Below are 22,514 nucleotides of genomic sequence, written 5' to 3'. Positions count from 1 at the left end.
TGGATCTCTTTGAGTTTGAGGTCAGCCTGGTCTACATAGTGAATTCCAGGACGGCCAGGACTATATAGACCTTGCAAAAAAAAAAAAAAAAACAATTGGCAGTTTAAGGTAGTTCACACAACTACTGATTGAGCACCAGAAGTGAATTGGCCTACTGCTCTGGTAAGTTAGCAGAAATGGATTATTTATTTGCTTATTTATTTATTTCACTTTGTAAGCCCAGGCTGGTCTTGAACTCAAGTTCCTCCTAGCTTAGGCTCCTGAGCTCTGGGATTACATGCATGGACCACCACGCTTAGCCTGAGTTATTCTGATTGCTGTTTGTGTGCATCTCTGTGCAGAGATGTGTGCAAGTGAGTGTACGTGTAGGCCTGAGGAGGACATTGGGTATCTGTCTCTAGCACTCTCAATTGCTTCTCCCGATGGAGGGTCTCTTACTGAAGATGGAGATCACTATTTTCTCCACAGGCTGGTGACCTATGATCCTTCTCTCTCCCCACGTCTCAAACACGGAGATTCCAGGTGTCTGTGACTAACCCTGGCTAACCCTGGCTAACCCTGGCTAACCCTGGCTAACCCAATTCCTTTCATCTAGGTATTGGGGATCTGAACTCAGGACCTATGCTTGCACAGCAAAAGCCCTCTCCAGTACTTGGTTGCTGTTTGCATGGAAGACACAGGCCTAACTTCAGGCACGGGGTCCCAGGTCCATCAGGTGTTCCCATTCTATTCTTCTGTTTCAGGGATGTTTGCCACACAACCAAGCCACTGAGCTGCAGTGCCTGACTGCATTAATGGAAGCCAGTGGACTCACCCTGCTCTCCTGCTTCTTCGCCAGCATGGCTCAATCTGTTTGTGTTTTACAGTCCATTATAATCATGCTGAGGGTATGAACAGCCAGATGTATTTTTTCATATCTATGTATATGTGGTATGCATGCATATGTGTGTTCTCATGTGTGAGGGCACACATCAGTGTGTCAGTGGGACATATGTGCATGCATAAGTGGGGTTCATGATTGGTGTTGGAATCTACTCCAGTTCCTTCCTATCTCATTTATTGCATCTTTTATAGGATCTCTCAGTTAAAAACATGTCTTGGATCAGTGATACAGCTAGTCTCATCATAAAGCCTGCTTTAGGGATCCCTGTCTCACCTTCCAAAGCTAGAGATCCAGATGTCTCCCACACCCAGCTGACCTTCATGTTCCTTTGGGGGATCCAAACTCAAATTCTCTTGTTTGTGTTGCAAGCATTTTAATGGCTGAGCCATCTCCCTTGCCACCTAGATGTATTTTTTAAAAAGTCCCAAGAGATTCTTGCCCTTGGATATTTATCCAGAAATAAAAATAAATGAGCTGATTGATAAAATAGTTGATATAATCTGTCCATGATCCCTGATACCATTGAAGACCGGGTCAATGCCAGGGGTCTGGGCCACCACCTGGGACTATGTTAGTGTCCTTGGGCCATGCTGTTGCAGGAGCCTTGGTGGTCTGAGTTCCCTGTGCTGCCACCTGGGGTCATGTTGACATCCAGGCCTGGGCTACTGTGAGGATCTAGTCTGGGTCTGTGATCCTACCGTAGCCAGGGTCTGTGTTGATATCTATGGCACCTGGTGCCACCAAAGGTCACATGAATGCCTGGGATCTAGGCTGCAACCTGTGGCCATGTTGATGTCTGAGGGCCATGCTGCCATCAAAGCCATGCCAGCCTGGTTGGTCTGTGCTACCATATGGTGCCATGGTGCCATCTGGGCCTGAGGTGCCAAGGGCCATGTCTAGTTCTGTGTTCCTCCTGTACATATGGCCTATGCTACCGCAAGGGTCATAGGAAACATTCATGTTGAAATCCAAAGGCTGTGCTGAGCTGGCCTTGCCACGCACAGGCCCTGAGATAGCTGACTCCACCCCTCATTGGGAGAGCCCTCTCCCCTCCCCCCCCACACATTTGGAAGAGATGACCCCACCCTCATCATGGATGTGGGAGAGCTGGCTCTGCCCCTCACCTGACAGAGTGGTGGTCCTAGTGGCCCAGACAGACCAGCTCAGCTCCCACCCAGCTCCACATCCTGGGACTTGGTTTGATACACCCTGACATCTACCCCATCTATGACCTGCTGGAAAATATGAACAGACTGGTCCTGGAATGATTGCAGAAGGACCTCTGTGATTTGGGGCAGAGCTGGATAACCAAGAGGAGTTTGGGAGAGGGTCCAGTGATGACGGTGTGCCAGAGGCCTTGAACCAGACAACAGACCCATTGCAATGATCATTTTGCCATAGAGCTGCTTGGGCAAAGCTATATTCTGTGACACACTGTGGCACCCATTGTCACTGGGAGGAATGAAGAGGTGTTGGAAAGACAGAGGGGTAAGATGAGTTTTTTGTTTGTCTTAATTATTTTGGGGTGTTCTTTTGGGGAGGATGCTGCTGGGGTGGTGGGGTGGGGGCAGATATCAGGGACTGGGAATTGAGTGGGGTTGGGATACATGATGTGAAATTCACAAAGAATCAAAAAAGAATTGTGTATATCAAAAAGAATTGACATAATCAAATCCCTGCAGCCTTCATTGCCAATTTATTAAATTATTACTATTCTATATGTTAACATACATAAATTTTCATTTACAGAGTTTAGAATTTATACATGTGATGCATACTAGTTAATTACAGACCCAACAACATACAATATGCATTTTACCATGGCGATGTGACGTTTTAACATAAAACATACAACCAATAAAAGCACATAGGGCTTATCACTAAAATCAGGCGAACACCTACATCCGGTCAGCCTGTTTGCCCTCTGAGACAAAAGAGGGGAAAATGGTGCGTCTTAATCACTTTAAGACTAAAAGCATCTAAGTTCACTAGTCTGTTTACTCACTACTGTGAGTCTCCTTCCCCCTGCGTGCACAAAGCAGAGCAGGACTTCCTGTCACTGGTCCTTTTGTCGTGAACATGTCTAAGTGTGACAGGTGCTCAAAAAAGTAAAAATAAAATAAAATAAAATAAAATAAAAACCCCAAATTAGCCAGCAATCCCCAGACCAAATCGAAAGACTGCTGAGCCTGGTGTCGGGGACAGGAAGCCCAGCTCAGTCTCCACGCTTCATCAAGCTCTCCCTGCACCAAGCCTCGTACAGCATCTCCCCTGCGTTTCTTCACTTGAAGTGATGTGAATTTGGATAGAAAACTCTGCAGTTCATGCCAGCTCTAAAATCACATGACATCTTATCTACTAGTTAAGACACCAGAGTTGATAGTGTGGGGGAGATTACTTTTCTAGCCCAGTGGGAACCCCAAAACTCTTGGCAGGGCTGTCAGGTTTGTTCTGATCGGATAGAAAGGTGACCACATGGCCATAGATTTGGGAAAGGAATCCTTTGACTTACTCCCTCTCCTGACTTCCATGATGCAATAGCTTCTACAAAACTCTCTTTTTGCTTGACTCTCTCCAGAGAATGAGCTATCACTACCAGGTAAAAAAATCTATTTGGGGGCATAAAATTGGTTTAGGTATAGGTACCATGTGTAAATCTCCTTACTATTCTATACTGCCCCATAGGTAGTCAAAGACATTTCTCCTTCCTTTCTTCAGTTTCTCCTCTAGTTGCATCAAACAGTATCATTTGCCAAGAGTAGAGAGTCTTAAGACAGACTGACTTCTAGCTCTGCCTTCTCCATTAGCAGACTGTGTCATTCTGAGAAGGTAACAGCAATATGGACTTGTGAGTATCCTCAAGGTGGCCAGGTGGAAGAGGCAACTGTGTCACAGAGCTCAGGAAGTGTTAGCAAGGCACAAGTGCAGCCACTCTGAGCTAGCACCGTCACCTTTACTAACGGCTCAGCAAATTCTCCAAAGGCTAGCAGCCAATATGCTATAATACTGCCCACATTCAGAACAATAATGCAAGCTTAAATAAGATACTGAAAACAGCACAACAGTCCCGGGACTCTAAGTCCTAACAACCAGGGGATTTTGAGGCCAGGCATATCTGCATGTATTTTGCAAGGGGCAGGATATAAACAAACCTGCTCTAGAAATTAATCCTTAATGTCACAATCATGGAAACCTGATTGAGTAAGGACTTGAGAGAGTGCTGGCAATGGCCACGCCTGTGCACAGTGAACTTGTGGACTTCTATAAGCCAAGGAGTTACTGCCAAACATGGAATTGGAATTTCTTTGGGGTGAAGTAGCTTGCACGGAAATGGATCCAAGGGCTCTGGCATGCATGGAACCTAATCCATTCCAAAAGATGGTAGAAGTTCATCTTTCCTTTTTCCCCACTATCCCTTAATTAGACAACAAAATCAACTCAGAACTTACAGCCTTGCAATTGTGTTTTGCCAAACAGACCCAAAGCCAGCTAGGGTCAAAATTCCAATGACCTATGAAAGATGACTATGACTTTTGCTTTTGCTGGGGACATAGACTTTCCAGAGCACCTCTAGGCCATTCATAAAGTTCTAGTATTTTCAAAGGTGTTTGTGTCAAATTTTGAGGTGAGTAAATAACAATCTCTTTTTGTTTGCTGTTTCAGTGCTGGATCTCACCGTAGGGAGTTGTATTCTTACACTCCGCTCTTGTTTATTTATGGGAAACTGCCCTTGCTTAGCTATTATAATAACACTCAAGAAGAAATGCAAATCATTCCGTTACTGATTGTCCTTCTCAAATGGTGCCCATATTCATAATAAGAAAATACCAATGCGTCTCAGGTTAGGTGATTAATTAGCTAACAGCCAGAGTGATGTAAAGCTCCACAAATGACGGAGGTGCCAATCTGTTAGGAGGAGTGGATCCGAGACTAAAATAATTGATTTCTCTGTCCCCAGGGCAAGTAAGTCCGACATAAATGCTTATGTAACCCATTTGAGTTCTGTAGCTTTTTGAGAAACATTTAACCATCAAAACATTTTCACTAAGTTAACTATTTTTCAAAACACATGCCCTCTTTCCCAAATCCTTGAATATATTACTTTATCTTTGAGGACCAGCCTATTTTCTATTTTTTAAATTTTAATTTAAGAGGAGATCCTGTTACATAGCCCAGACTTGCCAGAAAGTTACTACTTAGGCCAGGCTTTCCTCAAACTTGTGACAATCCTCCTGGCTCAGCCTCCCCCATGCTGGGATTAAAGATGTGTACCACCACCCTTGATGCCACCACATGTTTTTAGAAAGCATTCTTTCCCCATCTTGCTTTACAAAGCAGTGTCCTCATGTTTGCTGTGAAACTAGTACCTTGGAAACAGAAGTGCTGATTGGAGTCCAATTAGGAATGTTTGGTCATGCCCTTCTGGACAGTAATACACACACACACACACACACACACACACACACACACACACACGCACGCACACACACGCACATGCACGCACACACACAGGCACGCACGCACACACACATGCACACGCTCACATACAAATATATTATATATGTTATATATAATATATATATATATATATATATTTAACAAACTCAATAGAGAAAATTTGAGTTCCAGTTTTCCACAAACAGGGGCAAAATGAATACATGATGGGGAACTTTCCAGAGCCTCAAGGATCCCGGCATGCCAGAAGATCCCTGTCTTGGATAAACTTCCATGCTGCCCAGATCAGCCATGGGCAGCTTTGAAGGCCCTTGACACAAAGTTTGGGTTTAGTGGAGGAGGGGAGCAGATAATTTTGGCTGCTCTTGTGCAAGTCCTTACAGTAAGTCTGTGCTGCTCAATGCTCTCATGCACCATGGAGATAGATGCAGGCAGAACATTCCATTCTCCTTTTCTTACCATGGAGCCAGACTAGAATCACTGATTAAGCATCCACAACTAATCAATGAACAGGAAGGAGGACATCTCAGAAACATCATGTCTGGAGAGCAGTAGATGGAGCCACTGGAGACGGCTGTTTTAATTTTTAAAACCCAGCAGGTCTCTAGCAAACATGATTTCTTCTGAGTTTTCCATTTACTATTTCAGTCCAAAACATATAGAGAGGATCACCTTGGGTTCCTAAATTATGTAGCTAAACCGCTGTCCCCATACTTGATCCCCCACACCCCTGATTATAGTTCCACATGAGCAAAGAAAAGTGGGAAGTAGGGATCAAGGAGGCCCTTCATGATTGTGGTTGTTTCCCCTTATAGTAAGAAGGCACCAAAGAAAGTTTTATCTTCTTTTGTGTAATCCACCAAGGAGATATCACTGACATTAACCATCAACCTGTCCCCTTCTTCCAAGGAGAACATAGCCCCAAGGTAGAGGGGCTGAAACCAGTTGCTACTTATTTCACACACAGACTTGGTTCCTGTGAGGAGGTGGGCGGGCTCGGGGTAGCTGTCTGTTACCTTGGTGATAACCACGATGATGAAGTCTGGCCTGTTAGGTCGTCTTCCTTGGCTGATGTTGCTACACCTAGATGTGATCCCTCGGAATGTGATCTGGGAGTAAATGAAATAGTCTCCGGACTCAGGGATCACCAGAAATTTGTTGGTATAGTTCATCCGGTTCTTGGTGAAGGCCAAGCCTAGTTCATGTTCCCAGTGCAGAGCGGGAAACTGATTTTGCAGATGTGGCCCTGGAGTTTGTTTAAGAACTGCAAATACAGGAGAGAAGTTTAATAGCACAGGTCAGGACCTGTGGCCTTTGATAAAGTCTTGTGCTCTTTTCCTGTTTTCTTAGTGTCTGTGTGAATGTGCCTATTGTTTGTGTTATGTTTACATGTGTGTGTGCAGGTGCATATGGAGGCCAGAGGTAGAAATGGGGTGTCCTTTTCAGTTGTTCTTCACCCTATGTTTTTTTTCTCTTTTTATTGAATTTTTTCATGGTTTATTTTTTATATTTAAAAATTTCCATCTCCTCCCCTCCTCCTCCCCCTTCCCTCCCCTCCCCTCCACTCATACCCCCCCTCCCTCGGTTGTTCACCCTATGTTTTGAGACATGGGTTTTCACTGAGCCTGGAGTTCACTAACTTGAGTAGACTGGCTGGCTAGAAAGTTGTAGGGACCCACTTATCTCTGCCACTCCAGTGCTAGGGACACAGGCATGAGTGGCTGTGCCAAGGTTTCTCAGTGGTTGCTGGAGATTCAAGCTGAAGCCCTCATGGCTGCAATGAAAGCACTGTTTACACTCAGCCTGCTTTCCAGCCCCTGCTTTCTCCATTCCCTTTCCTTGGCGTCTCTAGGAGTTTATGTAACTTCATCCACAGTCAGAGCTGTGCATTCCTGGTAATTGAAGTTTGTGTCCTGGTGTGGTCATTCATTCCTGGCTCATCATCAAATGTTTTCTTATTCACAAATTGTTGTTCTACATGGATGCAGTGAAGGTTAAGAAATCCCTTTGTTCTTCTGTGCACCTGAATAGAATCTACTGCTAACAGCTTGCTTACCCAGGACAAATCCTGACACCAGACCGTCCCAGTCCTCATTCTGGGGCCTATAAACAATGATTCCACCCTGTAATCCTCACTGGCCTATTGACAAAGACACATGTAGATTCGTTCTTCCAGGCCCCTAATCTTTGCCTACCCTCAGCATGACTAGCACCCGCTGTCTGGAAGACAAGGCTGACTTTGAACTAAGACATTCTCAGATTAGCCCTGATTATCCTTCTTTTCCATGCCTGGTTCATTCCAGCTTTTCCTACCCATTCTATACAAGACTTGGAAGAGAGAGCCTGCTGCAGTGAAAAAGGCAAGCTTAACTTTGAACTCATCTGCAGCATATCTGTCTGACGAGGAACGTGCAAATCATTGTCTGAGTCGGAGTTTCCTGAATGTTTTCTTCATGTGTGTCTATTATGTGTGCGTGCGTGCGTGTGTGTGTGTGTGTGTTCATGTCCAACTGTGTGTGCACCTGTGAAAACCAGAAGTTGCCACTGAGTATCGTCCTCTGTGGCTTTCCACCATCAGTTTTGAGATGGAGCTTACTGTCTCAGCAGCTTGGCTTTCCGGGGAGCCTGGCATCTGACTGAGCCTGCACCTAGCACCAGCACTGTAGGTGCCCAGGCTCAGAAGCAGCAGCATCCACTCACTGAGCTTGCCCTCTAGCCCCTTCAAGTCAGTCCAGAGATCTCTCAGCCATTATGAGAGCCAGAATTCCTTGAGGACACAGAATGGAGGAAAACCACTTCAGGATGGCTGGGTGTGTGTATGGCAGAGAGAAGCAGGAGGGACAGGCAGAAGGCCAACTGGAGAGCACCGAGCACCCGAGCGACATGGGTCCTTGGTTGTGTCACAGGGAAGAAGTTACTCAAAATCCTTGATTGTCAATTCTGATGCCAGTTAGAAGCCACCACAGTGAGTTTTGGTAATATAATGAAAGAAATCTCAGGCCTATGGCCCGTGGTGTTTAAAGGAGTACAGGAAGTCTTACTTGTCAGGTGCGCCCTTGGCTTGGCTCTGGAAGGTGTGTCTGTAACGAAACAAGAAATATGCTTTGAGTAAGACTAAGAAAGTGATGACAGCCCCTGTGGTGGGAGGGGAGCGTCGGCCCCATGCCTTGCTGCTCAGCTCCATGTATTGTGGGCTTTGGTTTGGCATGTGCTATGGTATCTGTACGATATGCCACTGAGGACATGGGAGACTCAGGAATAAAAGTCTTGCTGCAAAGGACTTTGGGCGAGTTGCCTAGCCTGGACACAGTTCTGTCTCTGAGATGAGCACAGTAATCTCTACCTTGAATGCTGTGTTTGTGAATGCATGGTTGCTGGCCCCCCAGTCAGGGCCTAATAAAAACCACGCTCGTTGTTCTGTGAAAGCCAGTTGACTTTTCATATTCTCTATGGTTCTTTTACTGTATCCACTGAAGTGTATGGATAACTCAACAGAGAAGGGATGGGGGGAGGCAAAGTAGGATCCACTCTGTTGCTCCATGACCTTGGCATATCCTCTTCCCTTTCTGGGCCTTTTTCTCATTAGTCTTTAAGAAGGAACTTATAATTTCTTGTTGACTTTTGTATTAAAGTTAAACAAGTTCTATACCATAGAATCTATAGTGGTAAAGATGATTCTATTGTATACTTTTGCTGCTTTGGGAATTGCTCTCAGTCCTTAATAGGACTTGATTAATTTCATCCACACGTAGCTAGCCAGAAGGATAAGCATGGTCAGAGATGACTGACTGTACACAGCTCGAATGATCTGTCTGAAGGCTGCGTTGCCCAGCATGTCTGTGAGCTGCGAGTTTGGACTCAAGCCACGTATCATACATGTAGTCAGAATACAGTTTTGCCTTCTTTTTTCGGGGGGGGGGGGTTCGAGACAGGGTTTCTCTATAGCTTTGGAACCTGTCCTGGAACTAGCTTTTGTAGACCACGCTGGCCTCGAACTCACAAAGATCCGCCTGCTTCTGCCTCCCAAGTGCTGGGATTAAAGGCATGCGCCACCACTGCCTGGCAGCACCACCACTCCCAGCCATTTTTGCCTTCTTATTCTTTATATTCTTCTCACTATTCTTTAAGTCTCTCTGCAGCTCTTGGCTTAGCAAGGTGTCAGCTAAAGACCCACTAAGTTTACTTTCTTCCTAAAACTATAAGAAATGCCCTTATTCCCTCCAAGAAAAGGCATCAAAAATGAACACTTACAAACTGGCTGTGGTGAAGGTTCACAATTTTGGTTTTGTATAGCCTGTTGAGAAAGAAAGATACAGTTCAGTCCTTACAGCCTTCTTATCTCAACACGCACAGATGCCCATAGACTCGGCTGTCTAAGCCTTGATGCTCTTCTGGGAGGGAAACAGCATTGGAATATCTCTGTTGGTGGGAATCTTGCATCTCAGCTCTGCACTTCCTTTCTAGAGACCCTCAATGTCCTCTCTCTCTCTTTTATCTTCATCTTTTAGCTTGAGGGTTTTCCCTGCTGTATCCTAGGAGACCTCAGCATCCTGTCATTGCTTGTAGTAAACCAACAGTGGGAGTTATTTTATTTTTGCCACTTTATTTTTAAGATTCTAACTATTTTTGTATTGGCATATACTAATTGTGCATCATGGAGAACTTCATATATACATTCTCACTCAAGTATATATATCATGTACTTTGACAATATTCACCCTCTTATATTCTGTTCTTCTCTTCCTCCCAAGCTGTTTTTCCTTTTCCAAGATTATCTAGTTTTTAATTTCATGAAATCCACCCCTCTATAGCTATATCTATATCACCTCTGTACTGATGATTGCATATAATTGAGGATCCGCATACAAAAGAAAACATGCAATATTTGTCTCTCCAAGTCTTAGGAAATGATCAAGTCAAAGAAATAATGGCTGTATTCCCTTTTCCTTCCCATCCGTCTTGCCACTCTTCCTGTTTCCACAGAACACACGAAGGATTCTTCCACTACCCCAATCCTAATTCATAAGTCAGATTGCCTATGATAGAGAAAAGGCAGTTGCCTTGGCATCAAATAGATAAGCATTGGGATTGTGGTTCTGTCTTTTACCAATGATAAGATCTCGTGGAAAACACTGTTCTTCTCTGAGTTTAGTGTGCCCATTTATAAACTGGGGATACTAACACTACTGAACCCAAATGATGCGCAGCGCTGAGGAGAAGATCTAATAAGAAAGTGCCCCAATGTACCCAAAGATTATGTGGAAAATGCAAGACTCAGAGGCCTGAGCACAAGAACAGGAGCAAGCAGGCCCTCACCTCACTAGTCATAACTCTGGCCTTCACACGCTTGTGCACTCTCACAGGCCAGTCCCCTAGCATGGACTTCTGATCTGTGTCTACAAATAAAAATCTGAATGTGCACATGTGTGTGCTTGAGAGGGTGTGTGAGTGCAAGGGAACAGGCTCCGACACAGGAGAGAGTGCACCAATCCCAAGGCCCTGCTTACTGCTCTCTGGGTCCCCTAAAGCCTCCTGGCGGAGCTTCATGCCTTTGCTTTCTTCCTTTCATCTATGTTCTAGCTCCTCTCTAGAAGGCTAACTAGAGAGAATTCTATTATAATCAAGATTCCACTATGCTCGTAATCCTTTGGTGGTTCCTCATACACTTCAAGATATGTTCTATATTTTTAAGAAATTGCATTTTATTTATTTTTGTATAGGTATGTGTATGCACAGTTCATGTGTGGCGGTCTAAGTACAGCTCGTGCTGATCTGCTATTGGCTTTCCCATGAAGGTCTTTTACTCACTGAGCCATTTTTCCACCCAACTTGTCGTTTATCCTGACATCCTGTATCTCACTGATCGCCTGTCTTCTTAACTGCCTCCTTCTTTCTATGCCCCCATGTTTCCAGCTGTAAGAGTTTGCCACAGTGCACGAATCAAGTGATTTGAAAGTACAGAGAGTTCAGCTGTTGCTTATTTATTATAAGTATATCTAGTCTCATGAAACACTCTATAATGGTTGCTATTCATGTCCCCATAGTGGCGGTGGGGCTTGTTGAATATTCTACATTCCTCATGAGCTGGAATAGCATGTTAACTCTGGCCAGGTGACTTACAGTTTACAGACAAGCTCCTGATGTGTTGGGGCAGAAGACAAGAGGGTCAGCAAGGTGGCAGTGGGGGCAAGCTCAAGGTTCATCGAACAGCAAACTGGTCCAGAACTGTGACGGGAGTCAGTTTGAACAGATACTTAAAGGTCCTGACAGGTCAGCCAGATGAAGGAGGAGGAATAGCCACACTAGACGTGCTAACAGCTTATGCAAGAATGAGGAGGCCCAATCGCACATGGGGGCAGCTGGAAAATGGCAAGACTTCCTGCTAGGGAATGAAGACACTATGCATATTCACCCAGGGTCTTGGAAAAGCCTAAACAATTGCTGGGAAAAACTGTCTCACGTCCATAGTTTGCTGGCTTGAGGGATGGAGACGCACCTAGAAGTGGTTCGGTTTCTATCTGGTACTTGACTTGCTGTGGGCAGAATGGATAAGGGAATTTGTTATTTGGTGAGGCAGGAAGCGGGAAGTGAGGTACTCAAAGAGTACTGGGGAGATCTTTATTGAATCTCCTCATGGTAAACAAAAAATATACCTGCCTTAGTCGGATTCCTCTTGTTTCATTTGCTTCTCCGCTGAGAAGCTATCCTTCATCCTGCTTATGCTGTGTGAACGGACTCTCAGGGCAAGTTTTAGAGCGTTCCTTTTTGATTGAGAGTCCCAGGACTCTGAGCAGATATCTGGGATATGCACACAGATTCCCGATGGCTCTGTTGGGTTTCTATTACTTGAACATAAATTTTATTTCCATATATGGTTGGGATGCATGGTTTTAGTGGTCCTGACTGCCACTATCTAGATGTGGAGTCTGAGCTGGAAGGTGTTGAAGACCACACTATCCCAAAATCTGTAGGCAAAACAGGAGCAGGGACTCTATCTTCCTTTCCTTTACTGCTGTGTGTGTGTGAGGGGAACATAATGTTATAGGTGCAGCAGCAACAAATGAGGTGTGAGGGGTGGAACAGTAGCTTGTCTGGGGAAAGGTTCATGAGCCAAGCTGCCCTAATGCCTGCTTTCCAGATAGCTCCTGGCAACACCAGGACAGTAAGACATCTTTCTTTTCCTCTCAGCCTGGTTTCTTCTGTCTCTTCCGGGTGACTTTGGGGTACCTAGAAGGTGGCAAGTCCAAAAGGCTGCTTCATTCATTACTCTCCAAATTCAAATGGACCCTGGGCCCAGGCTGTGCCTCAAGAATGGGGCATTTCCCCTTAGCATAACTTCTCAAACCAAGAACCATGAATCAGAATCCAATTTTATTTCTTGTGACAATGCTTTTCCTTTTAGGAGAATTTTCTAGGCAGAAGAGCTGGTCTGCTCTTAACCACTCTGTCCCCAGTGGCCAGGGAAGTGCTTGTGTTTTTACTGGATTATGTAATCTACAAAATTAGCATATTTCCAGACCTTAGGAGGAGCGAGCAATGGAGCACAGTTCAGTGTTTCACACCCAGAAATCTGGGCGAGAGATAATTTTGGTAAGATTAAAGCCTTTTATGCCGGGAACATGCTCAGCACTTAAACGCAAGTGCTGTCTTGCAGATGACCCAGGCTCAGTTCCGGCATCCGCATCCATGTGGTGGCTCACAGCCAGCTGCAGCCACGCTTTCAGGGTATCTGCTAGTGTCTTTCACCTTCTTGAACACCAGATATATGTGTGGTATACATACACACATATAGGCAAAACACTTGTACACATAACAAAATAAATGTAGCAACAACACCACCATTGGAATGATTTAGAGCTGAGTAGTCATGGCCTGTTGGCACTACAGTCTCTAAAGGGCCCCCTAAAGTCTGTGTGCAACACAGCTGGTACTCTGGGAATGTTTGTTGAAAGTTGTAAAGGTTGGCCAGAAACCAGAGTCAGAAAAAAACAAAAAACAACAACAACAAGAAAAAAAACAAAGAAAGCTAATATGTATGCTCATGAACATACGTCTCAGTGGGACAGTGGGGTGTGCAGGACCTGCTTGGTTTAACCTTTGAAATATAATTATTATTTCCCCACTCATCCCCCTACCTTTAATTATTACAGGTTGCAACATTATCACTATTTTATGATTTTCCTTCTTTCACTGATTTTTTTCTTTTTGGTATGTTGACTAGTAGTGACCCCTGGCTCAAACTGACTGTGTCCTTTGCTGCACACATTTCTTGACTGAATCTACTTTTTTAAGCTAGGCAGAAGAAAGGCTGTGGGAAGGAGGACATGCCAATTAGCCAAGTGTTCCTTCTTTCTCGACTCTGCACTGGGCCTTGGTGTGTAAGCCTTTTAATAGTCTGAGCAAGTTGACCTTCATTACTGGGGTTTAGAGCCTTCACAAAGTCAAAGGGAGGGAGAAGGCCTGGGATCTGAACCCTTGGATCAAATTTGTTTCCTGGGGTACACCAGGATCCTTCTAAGCATTGACAGGGAACACAAGCAAACAGATTAGTGGTGGGTTGGTATTTGAGATTTCTTGGCATTTCCCCAGAAAAATTCCTGTGAGTGTTTTTAAACTAATGATCCACTTAGCCTTCCCTCCCACTGGCTGTAGTCACCTGCTCTTGTCTATCCTGCTCACAAACAGGAAGTTATATTCATTTCTTGCTGCAATTGAAAAGATATTCATGCTTTATGACCTGTGACACTTCCCCCAGCACGTCTAGGAGAAATCAGGGCATGAGAGGCTTCCTCTCTGTGTGTGTCTTCACAAGGATCAATCCCTCTGGAAACGGCTTACTTGAGCTCATTTCATTATATCATCTGCTTCATTGGCCTGGATCAGGCTTGCCAAGAGTCAGACATTTGTAGCAGAGTAAATTCGGAAATCCCAACTTCGTTATTTCTTGGTTCCCGATCCTGGCACAGCAGCTGACCTCAGAGATTCTTTGCTGGCAGGCCTATTCTTGTGGCTCAGGGGAGGCTGCACTTAAAATTGCTACTAATTCATTTGTTTTATTTCTTCCTTTGGGCCCAGGCAATACTGTGCTGTCTGTGTGTTGAAGGAGCTGCGGGCAGGCCTGCTTTTCATCCCACAGGGCTCCTGGCTGCCTGGCTAGCTTATGCCCCGAAATAACAACACACAAATTGTATTCTTTTTAACACTGCCTGGTCCATTAGTTTCAGCCTCTTATTGGCTAAGTCTCACTTCTTGCTTTAACCCATATTTAGTAATCTGTGTAGCACCACGAAGGGTGGTTTACCAGGAGAGATCTTAACCTGCATCCATCTTGGAGAGGAGAGCTATGGTGTCTGCTTTCTTTCTCCCACAATTCTGTTCTGTTTACTCTGCCTACCTAATTTTCTGTCTTATTAAAGGGTCAAGGCAGTTTCTTTATTAACCAATGAAAGTAACACGTAGACAGATGACCCTCCTCCATTATTTGTGCCTTCTTTAGGCTTTTACTGCTTTGTCTGTAAACAGGAGCTGCCATTGGCTATGTTTTATGGAAAGCAGGGATTTAAGATCCTGTATAAGTTGTTTAGGGGTGGCATTACTCCTTTCCCCAAACACAGACACTTTGTAGGCATGGTAGATCCATAGTTTGCTATGAACTCCCCCTTTTGATAATGCCAATGTGTGAAGAAGCTGAACTGTCCACTTCAAACCCTCATCTTGCTGTTGTTCAGTTGTTGTGTGGCATGAGGCTCAGGCTGGGACACACCTTTTTGCTGTGCAAGGGCTGTGGTGTCTGGTGGCATGCAATTTCAGGCTGGGTGAAGGCACAGGAGTTTGCCAAGCTAGTGTGGTGCTCACTGTGGTGCAGGCTCGCTTGAGAGAGTGACAGTGTGGCCTGTGAGGTGACCTGCAGCTTGGTCTTGTTCTGCCTTTGAACGTATCACTGTTGTCCCTGGCAGCTGCTCACAGCCTAACTTTTGAGCTAAGCCCTTCTGCAGAAGCCACTCTCCCTGGGGTTGCAGCAGGGGTGACTCCACTATGGGACAGACTTGGACACACTTCTTCCATTTCATCTGCTTGGGTCTTCTAGACAATTGTGCTAGGGATTATGGGTATTATCTACCTTCAAAACAAGAAAAACCTTGGGAAGATAAAAGTCCTGTCCAAGGCAGAGTGGGTAAGGAAGCCCTTTCGGGAGCATCCTGTCTTTGCTTATAGCTTTTGGGATGTCTTGGAGTCTTGCAGAACTCCCATGACAGTGTTAGGAAGAGAGTGGACTGAGAGTCTGAGCATAAGGGAAGGCTGATAAATTGTCCAGTATTTTATCTTCCTTTCCATCCAGAAAACACCAAGTGAATATCTTCCTTTCCAAGAGGAAATAAAGCTAGACTTTATTCATCATTTAATGTGTTCTAGACTTTTCTGGTATGTGAGGTACAGAAAATAGTGGAACCTTGCAGGAGTTATCAGAAAGGCAGAGAAATGGGATTAAAAGAGGCTGGCGAGAATGTGAGGAGAGTCTGGGAGGACAGCACGGGAGGTGACAGGCCGAGCAGGAAGCCCTGCTACACTGGCCAGGCGATTCACTGCACAGAATCTGGTACCAGTCTATCTATGCCTGGCATGGGGCTAAGAGGCTCCAGCATCTTCTCTGCTGGGGCTGGGGGAGGATGACGACAGTAGAACCATTCAGGGCCCTAGAGGATACCGAACTATGATCAAATGCAACTGACAAAGCAGTTTAAGGGGAAAGGTTGTGGTGATGGGGTAAGATTGTAGTGCAGAAAGGGGCACTGAGACATTCTTAAGGTCAAGAAAAGCTCCACAGCACCCAAACCTGCTCTCTGTCCTGCAAGGGCAGATTCCACAGCAGGTAGGGAAGTTGTACTCTGTGAAGTAATCTCCCAAGGAGGGAATTTCCCTGCTCAACATGATGATGTAAGCTTGCTGTTGGCTTGTCTCCACAATACCAGACACCTCACATACCTTGTTTCTAATTATCCACATTTTATACAAATGCAAGCAGAGGCCAAGGGAAGGGAGATGACGAACTAGCTAGTGGCCAGTCTAGAACTCAGACTAGGTTTGAGATTTCATGACTCATGGCCTTTCCAAAATGCAAATCAGCTTAGCCTCCCATAAATCTGAAGATCCTAAAATACCACACTGCCTCTATTTTTTTAAGATAGGGAACACATCACATTTTGTTCAAGGAATGTTTATAAGCATTTCCCTCCTTCATTGGCTCAGCCACCTGCCTCCCTAGCATGTTAGCAAGACCCTTTCTGCATTTATAAATGCGCACATGCAGGTGAGCTCTTCCAGGAACAAAGCATCTGCTATTGTATCTGCTGTGAGTCGCTTGGCTCTTTACACGGAACTGTGAGTGCTGGGCTGTATCTACTGCCCATGCATATCAAAGAACAATCTCTCTGCGCCTCTGCGATCTCTAAGTCCATTGTCTGTGATGCATATCACATCTTAGTTTAAGGATTATTCAATAATAATAAAAGTATTTCTCTTCAGCCTTGGGGGGGGAGAGAGAGAGAGAGGGAGAGAGAGAGAGAGAGAGAGAGAGAGAGAGAGAGAGAAAGAGAGAGAGAGAGAGAATGAATCAGAGAAATCAGAGAGGTGGTCTGGCTCTCTCTCTCTCTCTCTCTCTCTCTCTCTCTCTCTCTCTCTCTCTCTCACACACACACACACACACACACACACACTCACACTCGCGCGCGCACACAGTCCTAATTTCCTGCCAAGCTAGGTGTCCTTGGTGGGTGATTGTGAGTGTGCCGCAGGTTTGTGAAAGTCCTCACTGGGCTGCCGTGGGATAGCGGCTGTGACCTTCCTCCATGGCATCGCGGAAGCTTTCTTTCCAACTCACGGTATGATATCTAGAACATAGTGCAGTGGGAGTAAGCCCCACGGCCGGAATGCGGAGTAGGGTTTATGTTGTCTGGTTTTAAGCTTGGATCTGCCTCCAACTAGAGAAATAGTCTTGGAGAAATCTCCACCCCCTCAGCTTCCTATCTGCAAAACAAAGGTTTCTGCCCAGTGGCCAGGCTAGGGAAACACTGTAGCACCAGCAGGCGGAAGTAGCTTCTTTCCTTTTCAGTCTCAAGCATCAACCTCTAAGCTCCTTGAGACCCAAGGTCAAGTTTCCCTAGTGATTGTTTGGTGCCAGCATAGAGTGGTAAACGTACCCCAGGCTCCTGAGCACTCCATTCGGCCACATTCCAGCCATGCAAAATGCCCCTGCGCTTGTCTTATTAACACTGTCAGCATGCTGTCAGAAACGCCCCCTTCTGACTGAAGAAGAAACAGCTCAAAGACATTTAGCAAGGAGCCTGTTTTTCACTTGGGCACAAATGGCTGAACTGGGTTTTAAGCACAGGTACCTGAGAGCCATATTTTGACTTAGTTTCCGCTCCCATCTCTGCCCTCCTCAGTGTGACTCCTTCCTGGCCAGCCTAGCCTCTTGGCATGGCTCCTACCTGGCTTCTTTGTGCCCTGGCTCCCACTCTAAAGAGGAAAATGGCCAATGTTTCCTGCTCCCTCTGCCCACCCTTTTCTTTGTCCAAACTTACATTTTCTAGTCAGGTCCTTTCCAATGGTTAGCTTCCTTCTAGATTCCTCTAAATCGTTTGTTCTCAACCTTCTTATTGCTGTGACCCTTTAATACAGTCCCTCATGCTGTGGTGACCCCAACCATAAAATTATTTTGTTGCTACTTCATAACTGTACATTTGTTACTGTTACAAATCCATAGCATCCCGCACACCCACCCCAGCCTTACCCCAAATCCATAGCACCCCCCACACCCACCCAGCCTTACCCCCTTTTCTTTTCTGTTTTGCTGCACTAAGATGTCCTATAGCCTGGCTGAACAACACTGTCAAGCATCCTGTGTACCTCCCCAAACCCACGCCCCGCTGTCAGGAAGACTGTTTTCTTTGTGATGGGACTGGAGGTATTAGGTATTAGTGTGGTTCAAGTCTCAAGCACCTGAGAAGGGGAAGCAAGAAGGGGATTCTGAGTTGTTGCTATTTGTGATAAAACTTAGTACCCTCCTTGATAGGTCTTCCTGTCTGGTCACTTCCCCTGCCAATTCCCTTTCCTGGACTGCAGCATCCACTAGTACCCTAGGTGACCTTCTTTGGCTTCTGCCAACATCGGGATTACAGACAGCATCCTGGTAATAGAATCCTATTGTATGTCGGCATCCCTTCAGAGTCCAGGGCAGCACAGGTTGCTGGAAGACACTTAGTAATACTTCGTTCAAAACAGCTGTTCCCTCTGATTGGAGAGTTCCCTGAAGTTTCTCAGTCTTGTGTGCGTGCGTGCGTGCGTGTGTGTGTGTGTGTGTGTGTGTGTGTGTGTGGTCAAAGCCTGACCTCCCATTTTCTTATTCCCTCCAGTTCTCTCTAACCTAAGCAGCCTTTCTTGTCTACTTGCACGTGTCTGCATTGTATAAGCCGTGGCACGTGGCTGCCAGAATCACTGATGACCCTGATGGAGTGGCAGGAGTTACACATTAGCCACAGTGTGGAAATTGTCCAGGATTGATTAGAGACCAGGATTCCAATTAAGCTACCTATTTTCTCCTTTATAGTTGAATCCTTGGAACTAAAATATAATTAGTCTTCACAGAGCACGAGGGACATTTCCCCCTAAAGAATAGTCATTAACTAACACATTGACTTTTCAGATCCTTCCTGGGAGTTCCCAGGATCCTGGTCTCCTCCTGGACACCTGCACCCTCACTCTCCAAGCTCCAGTCCCACAGCCTTTGGGTGACAGCTTCTCCAGGGAGACCTTAGGCTCGGTCAGTTCTTAGCTGAGCAAGGAAGAATAGTTCTAAACTCAAGAAGGGGAAGTGGTTAAACAAATCTTAGCCTATACATATAGGAACATAGTACAGCCGGCTAGCCATATGTCATAGTCATCACACATATAGGAACATAGTACAGTCGGCCATCCGTCATAGAGTTGTCACACATATAGGAACATAGCAAGCCATACATCATAGAGTCATTACTGTAGAAACAAAACATAGCTTCATACTATGTAGGAAGCTCAGAATAATCCCATTTTATTAAAAACAGAAAGGAATTAAGTACTTTAGATAGTTAATAGTTTTCACCTCTAAGGATTTATGAGTAAGGCTTTTTCTTCATTTCCTTGCCTGTGATTTCTATTTCTTTCACCTCAACAACTGTGCATTATGTAAAACAATTTAAGAGCCTGTTGTTTTTAAGAAAAAGGAATGTTTCCAAAGTATCTGGTACACTATGATTGTAATTACCTTAAAAATGGACTATGGAGTTGTTCTTGTATAAGCATGAGATGAAACAACTCAATTCCCTGGAAATCCAGAGTTAGGAGCCAGATGGGACCTTTCCATCTCTCACCCTCCCAGTCTGTACTTTCTCTGCACAGGGAAGCTGGCAACACCGTCCATGAACAGTTCTGACATGGGCCCCAAGCTGGAATAGGTAGCTGTCTGGAGAGAGACCACTGATTCCCTAGGTAGGAACAAGCGTACTTACCCGCGGCATACAGTCTTTTCCCCGGGTCCCGGGCTGGCTGACCATCAGGAAGGTGCTAAGTCCGGCAACGGTAAAAAATGACAGCATACAGCAGATGAGAGCCACGCATGCTTTGCTCCTGGCGGCTGGCCTGGCTCTGCCCTCTGGCATTTCCACTCTGACTGCTTCCTCAAAGCCCAGCCCCAGCTCCTCAGCCATGCTTCTGCTCTCCTGGAGGCACTTCTGACTCCTTCTGAACAGAGACCCCCCCATTAAATAAGGGAGCAGCTGTCACCCTGGGTGACTTAAGGCTCTGCCTCTCCTCCCCTTTTTACTACCGCCTCCCCTGATGGTTCGCTGCAGCCCGCCCTGCCCGGCTAGGGAATGTGCCGCCTACAACAGAAACCAAGTTTGGTTAAAGAAAAAAAAAAAGAAGAAGAAGAATAAGAAGAAGGAGAAAGCTTTCCCAAGCATATTTATATACAGTATGCTCATGTGATGTGCTCTTTCCTTCATTTACAGAAGGGAAGTCAGGAAAGTCCCTGGAGGAGGAGATCCGGAATGCGGCAAGCCAGTGGGTGGGGCACATTAAAATGTACCTGCTCCCTTCACTGGACTCCTGCCAGAGGAGCTGTGCTCAAGAGTGCGTTCCTTCTGGAAGTGAAAGTGAGGGCCTGGGAGGTATGTGGCTCACAGCAGGAAATGGAAATCTGGAAATCACGTTTACATCAGTCCTCTGCCAAGTGCCTCTTAACCTTCCTGCTCTGACAGCAACTCGCTGTCATTGTACAGATGATAGATGGAAACAGGAGGTTCCGAAAGGTAAGAAGGTACCTGCCCTAGGTCATGCTGTGAGCAAGAGGCAGAGCCATGATCTGAAATGGCATTACCTGTGAAATGTAAGGGTTTTTTGTTTGTTTGTTTTTGTTTTTGCTTTTAAAGACAGGGTTTCTCTGTGTAGCCCTGGCTGTCCTGGAACTCACTCTTTAGTCTAGGTTGGCCTCGAACTCGGAGATCCACCTGCTTCTGGAGTGCTGGGATTAAAGGCATGCGCACCACTGCCCGGCTCACATAAGGATATTCAGTCAATGAAGAGCGTGTCCGGTCATTGTCAGGAGTGACTGTCAGAGAGATAGGGACATGGACTTCTGGGCTCCTGTGTCCCAATATTTGCCTTGCTGTGCTGGCTGCGGATGGGGGAGGGGTATGGCAGCCGGAATGACAAGGAGCAACACTCAGCAAGTACTTGCTTTTTAATTCGTTGCTTTTTCCGTCCTGAGATAGCTCTGTGTTTGGTTGGTTGGTTTTCAAGTCAGGGTTTCTCCATGTAACAGCCTTGGCTGTCCTGGAACTTACTCTGTGTACCAGGTTGGCCTCGAACTTAAAGAGATTCACCTGCCTCTCCCTCCCGACTGCTGGGATAAAAGGTGTGCGCCACCACCACCCAGCTTGTTTGTTTGTCTTTTGAGGCAAGGTCTTGCTATGTTGCTTTGTCTGTCCTGAAACTCATTGGGTAGTCTGGGCTGGCTTCAAGCTCACAGAGTTCTTCCTGCTCCTGACTCCAGAGTACTGGGACTAACGGTGCGCAGCACCATGCCTGGTCCTGAGAGAGCCTTTCCATGTACTTCTGCTTCACAGATGAGGTGACTCAACACAGACAGGGGTGACTAGGAAATGACGATGGCTCAGGCAGACTGGCTTCCGACGGTAAATATCACCGTCCACTGCACGTATGCTACCATTTGGTACACACACACACACACACACACACACACACACACACACACACACACAGGTTCCTTGTACCTGCTGTCTGCAGGAGAGAATCCCCTCCAGTGAGGGGGTGAGGAGGCCTTCTGGAGAATGAGGTGGGGTTTGAACTCGGCCTTGGAGGTAGGGAGGGGTGTCACCAGGGAAGAGGAGAGGAGAAGAAGACATATAAAGGTGGGCTACGGAAATCAGGAGCCCAGGGTCAGTGAGATGGCTCAGCAAGCGAAGGTGCTTGTGGTTGAGGCTGGCGACTTGAGTTTGCTATTTGAAACCTGCATGGTAGAAGGGAGAAGTGACAAGTGTATGCACTGCACCATGGATCCCTGCAGAACAAATGAATGACCAAACAATAAACAATGGGCGAAGAAGAAAAAATCCTAACTGGCTAGCCTGCTCCTGTCCAGTGGTTCCTTTTCATCACAACCAGAACACTTTCAGTATTGGGAAACCCTTGCCCTGGGGTCTGCTTGTTGTCTGCCCTCCTCAGGAACCAGCCGCAATCTCCCCACATTCTCCAGGCATCATTTCTCCGCTCCCTACAGACTAGTGCTTACCTGTGGCATCTTCTCTGCTGTGGAAGCTTCCGTTTTTCTCTTTATACGCATGCTTCCTTCATTCCTCAGTGGTACGTAGAACCCTTTCTTGCACCCCCTTCCCTCAGCTGGAGACAATGCTGTCTTCAGTGCTCATCCCATCTTCTCTTGACAGTGAGGGCTTCTTACTAGACTTGGCTCGGCTCTTTCTGTTACTCCCATTGCACCAGCATCCAAGCTGGCAGGGCAGTGCTAAGCCTTCTCTATGGTTGTTGCTCCTAACATGGTAGTGCTCTGTAGTGTGGAGCTCGGCGGGCAGGCCTGCTTTTCATCCCGCCCGGCTCCCCTCTT

At 45.9% G+C, this 22,514-nt stretch overlaps 1 protein-coding gene and 1 long non-coding RNA gene across 4 annotated transcripts in view; one reads left to right on the top strand and one right to left on the bottom strand.

Annotated features, from left to right (window-relative positions):
- Nucleotides 1–5,880: 5,880 nt before the first annotated feature.
- On the bottom strand, nucleotides 5,881–20,967 carry Tnfsf15 (TNF superfamily member 15). 2 transcript variants are annotated; one of them, XM_038334849.1, is made up of 5 exons: nucleotides 20,844–20,967; nucleotides 19,882–20,113; nucleotides 9,590–9,632; nucleotides 8,380–8,418; nucleotides 5,881–6,602 (listed from the first exon to the last, which is right to left on the bottom strand). In XM_038334849.1, the coding sequence occupies exons 2-5, from the start codon at nucleotides 20,077–20,079 to the stop codon at nucleotides 6,148–6,150; spliced, it is 735 nt and encodes a 244-aa protein (XP_038190777.1). In that variant the 5' UTR covers nucleotides 20,080–20,113; nucleotides 20,844–20,967; the 3' UTR covers nucleotides 5,881–6,147. The 2 variants fall into 2 exon arrangements, with proteins under 2 accessions (XP_038190777.1, XP_038190776.1); XM_038334848.1 differs by lacking the exon at nucleotides 20,844–20,967 and having other exon boundaries at nucleotides 19,882–20,160.
- LOC119817539 overlaps nucleotides 20,565–22,514 on the top strand; it is a 57,554-nt gene continuing 55,604 nt past the window's right edge. For both annotated transcript variants that reach the window (XR_005285905.1, XR_005285906.1), the window contains exon 1: nucleotides 20,565–20,682. This is a non-coding gene — a long non-coding RNA (uncharacterized LOC119817539). The remainder of the gene's footprint in view (nucleotides 20,683–22,514) is intronic.

The sequence above is a fragment of the Arvicola amphibius genome, chromosome 6, assembly GCF_903992535.2.
Source record: "Arvicola amphibius chromosome 6, mArvAmp1.2, whole genome shotgun sequence".
NCBI classification, from domain to species: domain Eukaryota; kingdom Metazoa; phylum Chordata; class Mammalia; order Rodentia; family Cricetidae; genus Arvicola; species Arvicola amphibius.
This window is presented reverse-complemented; position numbering and strand designations above follow the sequence as displayed.